Raw genomic sequence first — 13,480 nt, 5'->3', positions numbered from 1 at the left:
TTTTGGGGGCGATCGCCCCCCCCCCCCCCCCTGGATCCGTCCCTGGATGCTTTCTACATTTATTTGGTACCAACTTTTTCGCGGTAGACTATTAAATTATCCAGATGACAAGGGTTTAGTTCACGTGCCATGGAAATTTATCTAAGTGCTAAAACTTTAATCCATGCGCCATCCTTAGTCCAAGAACACAAGTGCTTGGGAGTCGTTATATCATCCGGCTTTCGCGGAGATATGCACATTGATTATATAGAAAGGCTGATAGAAAACTATGCTTCTTAGGGCGTTACCTTCATCACTCAAGTGCCGCTACAAAGTTATCCTGCCTATTCTACGTTAGTTCGTCCTGTACCTGGAATCAGCAGATATTATCTGGAACCCTTATACTGAAACCAATACTAATAACATTGAATCCGTACAAAGGACTGCTCTTCCTTTCATTTATAGCAAATATGACCGTCCCCCCCCCCCCATTCTGTGACATCCCTATTCTCACGTGACAATGTAACCCCACTAGAGGCGCAGAACTCAGACTTAAATTTCTTTATCTCCTCATGAAAAGCCAACCTCGGAATGTCTCAGCTCACTACATTACTCATAAAAAGTTCAGAGGTGTGTGCAAAAACAAAACAAAAACTAACAAAAACAAAAACTCTTGACTGAGTACCAGTTCAACAATAACTCCTTCCATTTTTCTATTTTCCTCGTACGGTACGTGGTTGGAAACAGCTTGATCCTGACATGGTCACCAGCAAGGCCGTCAACGAATTTACAACTTACGTAATTGCATGCATGCAGTGTTAAATCCTATTGATGGTGCTATTACAGTACCCTTTCTACCTGGGCCACAAAAGTAGTCTGGAGTATCAGTAAATAAAATAAACAAAAATAAATATGAGTTAACCCGGGCGCTACACGATTCAATCCAGCTACGACATATAGACTGACCGTTGCCCTGGCTGTATTTAACTCTGATGCCGTTTAAAATTATTTCGTTTTCTCGCAGAAACCTGATGAAAGAAGGAAAGGAATGAAGGAAGGGAAATGAAGAAGAATGTGCTCTAGATCTTCTAGAAAACCGGAGTGACAGCATTTGGGTGTCACGTCGAAGGAGGGAAACGACGGTCTCCTCTCGTCTCGTCTTCGAGACGAGAGAGCTGCTTCTGCGGCGCTCGTTCCCCACGACACCACAATAGGCTGGAACCCACTGGACAACCGCCCTGTGCCCTGCTTCGTACACAAGGTGGTAAGCCATTAACACATCCCTGACTAGGGGTGCGGATGAGCCTCGTATGCATGAATCTTCAACAGCTTTGCAGCGCAGATTTTGAGTCAGTGAAGACCCATTCCTGCGGGGTAAAATCAACGATGTGCTGCAGAAAGAAAAGGATTGCATAGAGTTCCGCAGCTGTTGATGAGGTTGGATGCGAAAGGCGTCGTCCTTGCACTACGCCTTCGGATGGTATGACGAATGCCGAGGCGGACTTGCCGTTTCTGGATGCGCCATCTGTATATGCTGCTGCAGACGTAGTAAACTTCTCGTCTACTAGAGCATAAAACAGGCTCTAAGGACTTGAGGGGGAACCTGATCTCCTCGTTCCAGAAGGTTCGGAAGACTTACGAAGGTGGGTGGTACAGGCAGAGACCAGGGGGCTTCCGGCGGTGTTACGTCCTACTACTCCTACTACGCTACTGGGTAGAAGTCGCTTTGAGGGCGCTATTGGACTTTCCTGTGGAGCGGGTGACGGGGAATGTGCGCACGCAAACGGAGGAAGTGCCGAGCCGTTTCACGTTCACGTAGAACGTCAACCGGGAGTTCATCAGCTTCAGCGAGGACTTGCAGTATTTCAGCCATTCTTGGAACTCCTAGACAGCGACGAAGGCTTCGAGCAAACAGGGTCCGAAGGGTATTCAATGATGTTGTGGAAATCCTGTGCAGGATTGGAAGGCTGTAAAGCACAGTCACCCTCACAAAAGCCGCGTGAACGACTAGAAGGGATCGCTGATTACAGCCCCATCCTGAGCCAGAAAGGTGTTGAATTGCAGGGAGCCATCGTGCACTTTGCACTTTGGTATCACTTAGTTTCAAGGTGCTTAATGTGGCGAGCCCAGCGTAGGTCCGAGTCGATGACCACGCCAAGGAAGGATGGGAACGTACAGGCTCAAGCTTCTTGACACCAAGCCAAAGAGGGAACTTTGCCATAGCCTTGCGTGTGAAAGGGAGCTCGACACACTCGAGGCACGCAAGCTCATACTTTGCCTTTATTTTCTATGCTTCGACAATTTCGTTGCCGCTGGCAACGCCACTGAAGTGATCTTTTTTTTATTTGAATTAATTTGTATGGCATATTGACTAAACTTTACCATATGGATTACTTCATGCGACACACAGGTTAAAAGTATGATAACTGGATTAAAACGAGGGGGAACCTGTGCACTCCATGGCGTACAATCTGACTTTGCTTGTGCAGAACACTCTGTGTGAACGCACTTGATTTAGTTTACGCGTCAGCGAAGTACTGTGGAAATGTGTTCAGTGCTAGGTGGATATTAACGAAAATATAAAGTAAAGCATGTGCCAGAAGCAGTCAAATAACCTGATATTTAGATATCTAAAATGATCTAAATGATCATGACATCTAAAATTTTGACATTTGGATTATTTTATCTGGCACACAGATTAAAAGTACGGCGACTGGAGTCAGCGAAAAAATCTCGTACACCTGTTGATTACTGCGCCAGCAGTACTCATAACCATGTGCACGGAAGGACAAAACGAAAGCACGCGACTGGAAAGCCCTGTTAATACATGAGTGGCTCGGTTTTTCGCATGTACGTCTTGAACACTGCACATCAAAACGGACATGAAGCCGCAGTACCAGTTGAGAGCACAGAACATGGTGACTGGGGAGTACTTTGCTGTTTTTCACTGACTTATGTATTACCCGGACTGTAATTATAGATTGATTTGCATTCTTTCGAATTCTACGGTTTCAGGTGGACAAGTTGGTTCTTTCGATCAGCCAAGTGCAACTATGAGCTAAACACATCGAGTACGAAGAGTTGTACACTTTTGGAGATCTCTCATTACGCTGCATTTTCTTTTGTAAATAATTGCGTGATGTTGAATGAATTAAATAGTCGCCCCTCCTGACGTTGCATTTTACATGAGGAATCTCTGGGGACTTGACGTGCATTACCTTAAGGCAGTGCTGGTCACTGCTGTCTGTGTAACACGACCATTGCCACTGCATTTTAAACAGCTTTCAGCTCGTGAATAGGCCCATTATTTGTGACTGCAATTCTCGGAATTCCCGATAGGAACAGGAACACATAAATTTAGATTTGATTATGCTAATTTTGATGTGGATATATAAATAAAATACGAAGCATTTTTGCAAAACACATATACGCAGAGAGCTGCAAATAACTAAACAGCATGCGCTATTGACATGGAAGACATACAAGTACGATACAAATGGTTAGGAAGAAAGAACTCACATCAACGTGCAACCAAAGTCCATGTTTCTCACAAATGTCGGCGATGGGGTGAATGGGGTCGAAAGCTCCGATGACGGTCGAGCCGGCAGTGCAATTGACGAAGAAAGGCACGTGGCCCCTACCCTTGGCTGCCAATACTTCCTTCTCCAACACTTCAGGTATCATTCGGCCACTTGGGAATTGAAATAGCAATTTAAGGCGAAAATACAACAACAACAACAACAACAACTACATGAATGACGATGGGATGAGGTGATTCACCGTAGCAATTGCGGTACTATACCTCAGTGCATGTGGGTTAATATATGAGTGGGATAACGAAAATACAAATACATCGCTGCAGGTGATCCGTATTCTATTACAACAGATGCCTAACGGGCTGTGATGATGGTTAAGGAGTTGGTTGTACGCTGCCCACATCACAAGCAATGGAATAATTGATTTGTGTCGAAGAACAACTGAGCTAATTTGTCTACTGCCTACATTTTCTGTCCCAATTTATTGTAGCTTCAGCAGAGCTGTCCCGGTACACAAGGAGTGAGAAAAGTAAACCGGCGAACAACACATATGCATAAGAAGAGCAGTACAGAAGCATCGATCCTACATCGTGCATCCACCATTGTGCGCGTCATTAAGACTTTTCATAATATCTGCGGCTTTGTGTCACATGGAGACGAAGAACGATTAAATGAAGACAGGATATGAATGGGGGACAACGTCAGCTTATAAAGCATAATTGATCTTGCTGTACAACACCTTGCGACTAAAGCGCCACTGCGAACTAAAAGATGCTATTTATTATAATTCGTATTATGGATTAACCTCGTTTCTAAGACTTACTACGAAAAATATATATGCACTCAGTCAACATCACGGGTTTCAACGAATTTTCGGAAGAAGCCGCAAAACTCCATAGTTTCGGGTTCTCCGAGTGTAGATTACGTCATCGGGAGTGCTGGCATCGCTCTCCTATAGTGACAGCGCGAGCGACTCCGCTCTTTGCCCAACGTTGGAAGTCTGCCAACTGTACTAAGGGGACTGAAATTGACATTCGAGGAGCAATGTTGCCAGACGCATCGCAGGTTGCGCACCCATTCACGTCATACTTCTCAGAACTATGGAAATTAATTTTGTGACAGTTCCGCGTCGCATAGAGCAACGATATTTTGAGAGAGTACACTGTGAGACACCCGAATTGCGGTGGCATATATTCGGTATGATTCAGAGAATAGAAGATGGCCCTTTAAAGTAACCGCACGGTGTTCAGCAAGTCATCCTTCTTCACATAAACGTCTCCCGTTGCGTTGATGACTCCGCGCATGCAAACTCTACGTCCTCCCATATGTACGAAACTAACGTCCTCTCGGCGTCTCACTGCGAACGCGTCACTTTATCTGGGCCCAGATTTCCGACCGACTCCATCGCCTTGCCTCTCCCCACAGCGCAATTAAAGCGGCTGTGAATGCAAGTTTGCCGAGGCGGCTAATCGTTCCCGGACAACGCGCGCATTGTCAGAAGCTAATCTGGCGTGGTCAGATAACGGATGACAGCCTAGGCCTAATTATTTCCGTATAAATAACAGACCGAGGGGCCGCGGAATCCTTGCCTGCGGACGTCAGGAACAGGGGATGATCATTTTGAGTCAACCCCTCTTGGTACGCCCATCGTCGAGCTACCGTACTCTGGGTTAGATTCTTTTTTTTTTTTCTGCCTGCGCGTGGCTGCAGCAGCTGACTTTTCGCTCCGTTTGACAATGTATGAAATTCGATGGCGTCTCGTTGGAAACCGAGGGAAGTAAAGTCGGCTCTTTGACTCAGCGGTGCGAAAGCTGTTCTAGGGGCACCGTTGTTTCGTGAATCATACCGGGATTATGCACGATGTATTGGAAGGTGGCTTTTTTTAAAATCATAGAATGATGACAAAAATGCTTTGTTATGCTATCGTTGGGAGCGGAGAAAGAAGTGTCCAAGTCTGTTATGCCGGGCGAGGGCCCCTTGAAATGAACCGAGATTTTGGAAGTTGTAATAGTAAGCATGAAGAAGTAATTGTAGCAATTGGGCACATGTGACTCGTCACATACGTTGTTCTTGATGTATCACTTTATTTCGAAACCAATCTTTTGCGAGAGCTTAGTAAGGGGTTCAGATGGTGCAAGCACAATGTTCAAGTTCACAAAACGTGAAGAAAACTTCACGACGCGACACAGTCGTAAATGCTTCTTCGACTTATTTGTGATTGGAGGAGATATTTACGGCGCTACTGAGATTTGGCGCTGATATTTGACAATTTTGCGTCGCACGCTTTTTTCATATTTCTTTAAAATTTTCGTACGGTAAAATTGTTGCATTGAAACCGTATTCTCTAGTGTATTATATACTGCTCAACAAGCCCTTCTTTTTTCTATGGTGAAGTGGGAAACACGCTGCGCAGCCGTCGATATCGAGAGGCGCAAGTGCGATCCATTGCATCCCATTTGCTCGCGACTTGCCTGCTTTCTGCCGCAACTCAGCGACCCCTGCAGCCAGTAATCATTCTTGCATCAATATCCCCGAGTCGATACCAGAGGTCAAAAATATGATCCCGAACGAGCAAATGCTGCAGAAAGGATTGCTGCGATCATCAGTCATACGAACGGGTTCTCATTACCTTCTGACAGCCAGGCATCAGGCAGTCGGCCCATCGCCTGCTTCTGAGCGAAAGGTCATGCAGGCACTGTGAGCAGGGTTTTTTTCGCTCTCCTCCTCGTCTCTATCTCATTTCAACTTTATGCTGCTTGAAATTTTACGCTGCTTTGCATAAAACTTCGTTTGCAACACGTCTGAAGCCGTGCACTTTCACAGATGCATATCACCATATAGTGAAAGGAAATAGGCCTCTCTCATCTTATTGAGCCACAATCCGGTAAGCTTCGTCTACCTAGTGTGCGTGAACTAAGGCTTATTTACTCACGGTTGCATACTAAGACTACTACGACGAACGTTGAGCTATGAACACATAAAATTATCGTAAGCATCATCTATTGAGTATAGCCGCGTCATTGGGAAACTTCTACATTAGAGACTATGTAGACAAAAATAATTTCAAGTAGATTTACAATAAGATAACTCGGACTACAGGTACATGTGTGGCGACATGCTGCACGCGCCGCAGGGTTCGGTTGCGGATAATTTCGACCAGAAATCTCCGGCATAGATGCTGGAAGCACCGTATCGTCCTTGGCCGGGAGCTTTGTGGACACTCGATAATTGCTTTCGTTGCTAGAAGCAGAGCATCAAACCGAATTTTTTCCCGGTTCGGTTCGGGTCCAGGCATAATGGTTCGGTACCGGTTCAGCTCCAGGAGGCCACATATATCGGTTCCGAACCGGTTCAAGTAGCTCTAAACCTGTTCGAAACCGGTTCATTGCGCAAGGTATACAGGGTGTTTCAGTTAAGTACCCGAGCTAAATAATTCGCCAACGGGTGCACCAATCGTAGAACTTTCTTTTTGCAAGTATCTGTCCGGTACCACCTACAAGCTGCGCACCGTGTGAAAGAGTGGGAGGCGCTCATTATTTAAATAAAAATTCAAATGAGTTTCAAAAAACAGTTTCTAAAGTTGGGCGCCGTCGGCATTAAAATGGGTACTACCCCTTTTGGAATCTTCAGTGGACACCTTTTAGAGAAAAATCTGCCACCGAAGCGGGTCAGTTGTTGCAGTAATTAATTGGTTTCGCTTTACATATTCTTGTCGCGGCTGGACGCGGCGAAGCGCAAAAGGACGTAATTCATTGGTGCAATTCATTGGTGTGAGGACGTAATTCATTGGTGGATAAGGGAGTGGATGAGCGGCCTTTTTCGTTTCATCGCGACCAGCCGCGACAAAAATATGTAAACCGAAACCAATGAATTACTGCAACAAATGACCCGCTTCGGTGGCAGATTTTTCTCTAAAAGGTGTCCACTGAAGGTCCCAAAAATGGGGGGGGGGGGGAGTACCCATTTTAATGCAGAGGACGCCCTGCTTTAGAAGCTATGTTTTTTCACGTAACTCATTTTAATGTTTATTTAAATAATGAGCGCCTCCCACCCATTCACACGGTTCGCAGCTTGTAGGCGGTATCGGACAGATAGTTGTAACAAAGAAAGTTCTTCGATTGGTGCACCGGTTCACGAATTATTTATCCAGCGGATTTAACTGAAACACCCTGTATGCCCTAAAATAGACGGTACACTGTTAAAAATGAACTTCACCGCATAGCACGCTCCTAGCCAACCATAATCTCGAATGATATCGTTATCTGCCCTGATTCGTTGAAAACGGTACGCCTCCCGTTTTCAACAAATCAGGGCAGATAACGATATCATTCGAGATTATGGTTGGCTAGGAGCGTGCTATGCGGTGAAGTTCATTTTTAACAGTGTAGGAAAGTTCCGAAAGCTTTATTTTTCTTCGCATGTCCTAGCTGGCCGCAAAGCTGTGATAAGAACCCTTGTCCAGATGACAACGAAACTACAGAGAGCGTTGTCCGATGTTGTGTCGATCGATGCGGGCGTCCAGCTACGCATGGAGACTCGGATTGCAAAAAATGTCGGATGAACCGCTCACTTGTAGAACAGTTCGGGGCACCTAAGGTAGGTACACTCGTAAAAATGAACTTCACCGCATAGCACGCTCCTAGCCAACCATCATTGCGAATGATATCGTTATCTGCCCTGATTGGTTGAAAACGGGAGGCGTACGCCTTTTCTGTGACAATTATGAACAGCATAAGTGTCACAAAAAAGGCGTACGCCTCCCGTTTTCAACAAATCAAGACAGTTAACGATATCATTCGATATTATGGTTGGCTAGGAGCGTGCTATGCGGTGAAGTTCATTTTTAAGAGTGTAAGATGAAAAACGGTCAGTCTCGAACTCTCGATGCCTTGAAACCGGTTTTGAAACGGTATTTCTCAATTGGTTCGGTTCCTGTTCAGCTCCAAGATGGCGGCGGCCTTTTCGGTTCAGTTCCGGTTTGGTTGATGCACTGGCCAGAAGTGCGTTAAGGCTGATCTACGCTGATTTACCTTGATTTTGACAGCGTTTACGGCTGTGTGCGGCGTCTTACGTGTACCTTCGTTACATCCTGAAGGATATTCCGTTGCAATGATTCGCTGTCAGCGGCGCAACCGTAAGCTCAGCGCAGTGACCAGCGCAATCGTAAACTCAGGAGTGTGAATCAGGCTTTAGAGTTTTAGTGGATACCTTGCGTCATGTTTCGGCACACGTAAGACAGGATGCAAGAGAATCTGTCCGTACCCTCGTCATACCCCGTTAATTCATTTACTCTCGATCTCGTAATGGTCAGTTTTTGTATTCTGGCCAAATAATCGTCGAGAATGGCAATGAAAGCGACTCCCACTCCCATCATATCTGCGGAAGGCCTGTAATCTTTACTCACTGGTCGTCAACGGGAATGTAGATGACGTTATCGGTTCCAAGACCAATGGCCGCACCTGCTCCTTGTACCGAATAATGGCTCTGCAATAAGAGGCATAAATTCAACATTACCTCTCGAAAGATGTCACCTCACAACGTCAACATCCTTGGAGTTTCCCCAACAACGTTAAGCGTAGCATATAGCTTTTAATAACAGAAGACTGACGCACGAAAAGGCACTGTCTAGCTTCGATATCGCAAAAACAAGAAGAGGTGAAACATCTATTTATTGCGTAGGTTACAAACTTTCGCCCAGAGCCTGAGCTTCTTCAGGTATGGACACAAAAGTCTGAGGAACGCTTATATAAAGACTCTTTTTTTCCCCTTCTTTTAATAACACCCTTTTTATGATTTTTATCTGTTGTACACTCTTAAAAATGAACTTCACCGCATAGCACGCTCCTAGCCAACCATAATATCGAATGCTATCGTCATCTGCCCTGATTTGTTGAAAACGGGAGGCGAACGCCTTTTTTGTGACAATTATGAGCAGCATAAGTGTCACAAAAAAGGCGTACGCCTCCCGTTTTCAGCAAATCAGGGCAGATAACGATATCATTCGATATTATGGTTGGCTAGGAGCGTGCTATGCGGTAAAGTTCATTTTTAAGAGTGTAGGTACCTAATTTATTTTGTACTCATATGACTTCGTGGGCGTCAGACCTTTCATTTCTTAACGTATCTTTCTACGATGACCACTAGGAGACACGGGCAGACGTTGCTCAGGAAGTACTTTCTTATGCTCCCGTAGTTCAAGAGGATTCTGGAAAGCAGCGCGCTCTTTTGCCGAAACGTCAACACTCCGCATCTCCAGTTAGTGTTAATAATGTCCCTTGTGTTTCCATGCAAGCTCTAATCTCTGCAGTTCTATTCCACTCTCATGGTCATCCGCAACCATTTGAGTTTTCGATACACGCACAGCGTGTCCGATCTAACTACGTGGATAGAATTTTGTGATATATTCAAGAACAAGTGGGTCCGCAGTAGCAACATTGTCGAGCGTTGCGCCAATTAATTTTGACTCATCAGCTTTTTAATTATGAAACGTTGAAGTTTAGGCCAATGACATCCGTTCGTTTTGGTGCATTAATGCCGTTGGCATTTTCAGAAAAAAGATCGGGTCAATATGGGATGAGGAAATGGCACCGAAAAAAAAAAAGACATATTTGGAAGTAATTTTTGTCGCTTTGAGCACTGGAGACGGTTCTCTAAGTTAATTAAGTCAATATTAAAATGGTAATTTGCCTATTGACCTTTTTCGACCGTCTCAATGTCGGGGTCCCAGAGGTCCCATGTTCGCCTGACGGCTGTTTTCTCTTTTCCCGTTTTGGCCCTTGCCGCCATACAACTATAAAGTTTTGTTGTCTATAGGTCTCGACCTTGCACACCTTGAATTCCGTCATGGGTTTCTGCTTCCTGCAGGTATCAGATTTTTTTCGCCTTCGTTGACAATAATGGCGCTTGACCAGTGAAAACGAGCGAATTGTTCTGCACAGGACAATTCTATATTTACGGCAGTTTTAAGGGACCATAGTTTGAACTCTACTGTCTTGGACATGTGTAATTTGCTCATCTTGGTTTGTTAAATCGCTCCTTTTTGATCGTAGTTGTCATTGAGCTATCCACTATTTTGTGCTCTATGTGCGCTAAAGAAGTATGTGGTATACCATATGCGCTATATTCTGTGCGAGAGACAATCTCGCTGAAACAAGGCTGAAATTTTTTAATGCGTTATGTCAATAACGCCAAGAAGAAATTACGTACATTATGCTACATTCGCTAGAGCAAGAACAGTCCCTTTTCGTCGAGGTATATTGTTGTTTTAGTGAGACTGACGCCAGCTTTGCAGCAACCTGACAGCAGGAGACCGCAGCAAAAAAATGATAGGTTCTTGTGCCAGGTACTGTGAGGGCATTTCTGTATCTCGAAGGAGGGTCGTAGCCTCCCTTTGATTTTCATTTTTGACCACTAATACTGCTCAAAGCGCAACTTTCTCCCAAGTGCCAATCGCGAACAACTGGGAAGAACAGAGAACCCCGATAATCCAATGTATCTCTAATTCGTTGTTTCCTGGGTAAAGTTTATAGTAAAACAAGCGACTGCAAATGAAGGAAAGCGATTAGACACTTATCCCTGTGGATAGTAGTTGCTGTACTAGCATAGCCTAAGTTTGATCGACGTGTTTCGATAGGTTCAAAATAGTGGACAGCTCAATGACAACCACAAAAAGAAGCGGTTTAGCAAACCAGGAAGAGCAGATTAAACACCTCCAAATCAGTCGAATTCAAACTATGGTGTTTTAAAACTGCAGCAAATACAGAATGTTTCGGTGCAGAAGAATACGTCTTTTCATTAGTTAAGCGCAGGCTTGTACACGTTACCGAAAAAAAGGAACTAAATACCGTTACTCGTTACCACGAAAAAAAGGAACTCAATACGTTACCCGTTACCAAAGTAACAAAAGGAACGCGTTCCCGTTACTCGATAGTAACGAGTTACTTTTACGTTACCATGCTATTACAGAGCCACAACCATATCAAAATTGACACGTGCTTCATTTGGTCCGACAATTTCCATGGAATTTGCTTTGAAGAATAGTTGGCGCTCGAAATGGGCATCGGTTATTTTGGTGCGTTTGCTCGAGAGAGCCTCTGTGGCAAGACTGAAAAATTGCTGTGGAAAGACATGGTTGCATCAAATACAACCACCTTTGTTTGATGCATGAGTTGGATGCGCCTGATTAGTAGCGAGGCTGACTTTGCTTCTTTTTTTGTTCTGTGAATTCAAGGTCAACAGCTGCTTTTATTCCCCTATTTTGGCACCACAGTTAGGAGGCTACACGTCAGCGCGATATTGTGCGTTTATGTTCTGATAAATATGTGATATATCTGATATGTTCTGATAAATGCTACACCAACATCTACAAGCCGTTGTATAAGCTGGCTCTTTGCATAGCTAACCTTTCATTCCTTTCAGTAAACATACCCCCCTCCCCCGTTGTAAGCCATCAAATCAACAAAGGTTCTCGGGCCTCACAACACGGCATTGGCTCCACGAGGTATTCGATGGATTCGTGGAAAGCAGTGCCTTTAACGTGTAATCCTCGATACGGTAACTGCTACAGCTAACTAAAATATTGAAGACGCTGACCTGGGCACGCTTCTCCAAATTCGAATGCGACGAGTGGGATGCACTCTGTCATTTTAGTTTGGGAAAGCAAAGAAGACACTAAAATACTACATTCCCATCGCCTTTTGCCGCATTCAGCCTGAACGTCTCGTCCAACCCAGGCCACACTCACGTGATTATCATCTGTGCCATCTTATAATCCAACGAGTGATCCTCACTGGAGCTCACAAGTGTGGAGGCGGGAGCGAAAATACGGGGACTAAGGTTTCTTCCCGGGATACGCTGGTAGGCCAATGACACGCGCGAGCTGCATGTAATAAACCCGGGATTTCGTGGTCCACGTCGGGTGGACCCAGTTTACAACAACACGGCGAATCAGCAGAGATTGACAGTGCCATCTCAGGATCCGAGTTTCGGCGAGCTTAGTTACTCTAGTATATCCATTGGCAGCTGCTGGGAGATAACACCTACACCCACAAACAAATCCAGGGTATTTTTCCAAGAATGCTTTCATGGTCAATGACACGACCGGGAAGTGTTGATGCATTCGTCATGTGGGTCACCTTAGGACTCAACAAAAGAGTGACTGTCGACCAGAGGCTCCCAAGAGCTGAACATCAAGGTCAGGTCACCTCGTGTTAGAAGCGTACGAGATTTCGGGAATTTCCACATACTAACTGACCATGTCGTCCACGTTGAAGCCGAGCGTAAACGAAGGAAAGGAACGAGTAACGTGAGTAACGAGTTACCGATTTTTGTAACTGAATACGTTATTAGTTACAACTTTTAGAAGAGTAACTAATCGTTACTTCGTTACCGAAAAAAGTAACTGGTTACTGGGTAACGAGTTACTTGTAACGAGTTACGTACAACCTTAAGCGCCATTATTGTCAACGAATGTAAAAACAAACAAAGGAAGAAAAATCTGTGACTTGAAGGAAGTAGAAGCCCAAGACGGAGTGCAAGTTGTACAATGTCGAGATCTCTAACGAAAGCAGTAAAACATTACAGTCACGATGTAGTGGATGAGGCAATTAAATGTAGAAGGACAATCACAATACGAGTCTCATAACGCCCACTTGCATTCCTCCATTGAATACAGTGGGTTCGAATCCCACTGCTGGTGCCTTTTCTTTAACTGCAATCATTTAAGTTTATAGTCGTATGACGGCAAGAGCCGAAAGGGAAAAATGGAAAACAGCCGTCAAGCGAACTTTAAGCGAGCTTGGAACCTCTGCGGTCCTGACCATTGGGACGGTCGAAAAAGGTCAATAGGCAAATCACCTTTTTAATATTTACTTGATTAGCTCAGAGAACAGTCCAGCATTTCGGTTGCAATCAGTTTTATATTACGTTTTTTGAGGTGAGCAGGAGCAAGGTGCGCCCATACTCGG

The 13,480-nt window shown here is 44.8% G+C and overlaps 1 protein-coding gene across 1 annotated transcript in view; it reads right to left on the bottom strand.

Annotated features, from left to right (window-relative positions):
- LOC135385647 (glutamate decarboxylase-like) overlaps positions 1-13,480 on the bottom strand; it is a 111,476-nt gene that overhangs the window by 24,053 nt on the left and 73,943 nt on the right. The window contains exons 7-8 of the mRNA XM_064615100.1: positions 8,920-8,999; positions 3,499-3,670 (exon numbers count right to left, since the gene is read on the bottom strand). Of these exons, the coding sequence (XP_064471170.1) occupies positions 3,499-3,670; positions 8,920-8,999 (252 nt within the window). The remainder of the gene's footprint in view (positions 1-3,498; positions 3,671-8,919; positions 9,000-13,480) is intronic.

This window comes from Ornithodoros turicata, chromosome 2, assembly GCF_037126465.1.
Source record: "Ornithodoros turicata isolate Travis chromosome 2, ASM3712646v1, whole genome shotgun sequence".
In the NCBI taxonomy this organism is placed as follows: Eukaryota; Metazoa; Arthropoda; class Arachnida; order Ixodida; family Argasidae; genus Ornithodoros; species Ornithodoros turicata.
The sequence above is the reverse complement of the archived record's forward strand: the minus strand, read 5'-3'. Positions and strand labels throughout refer to the sequence as shown.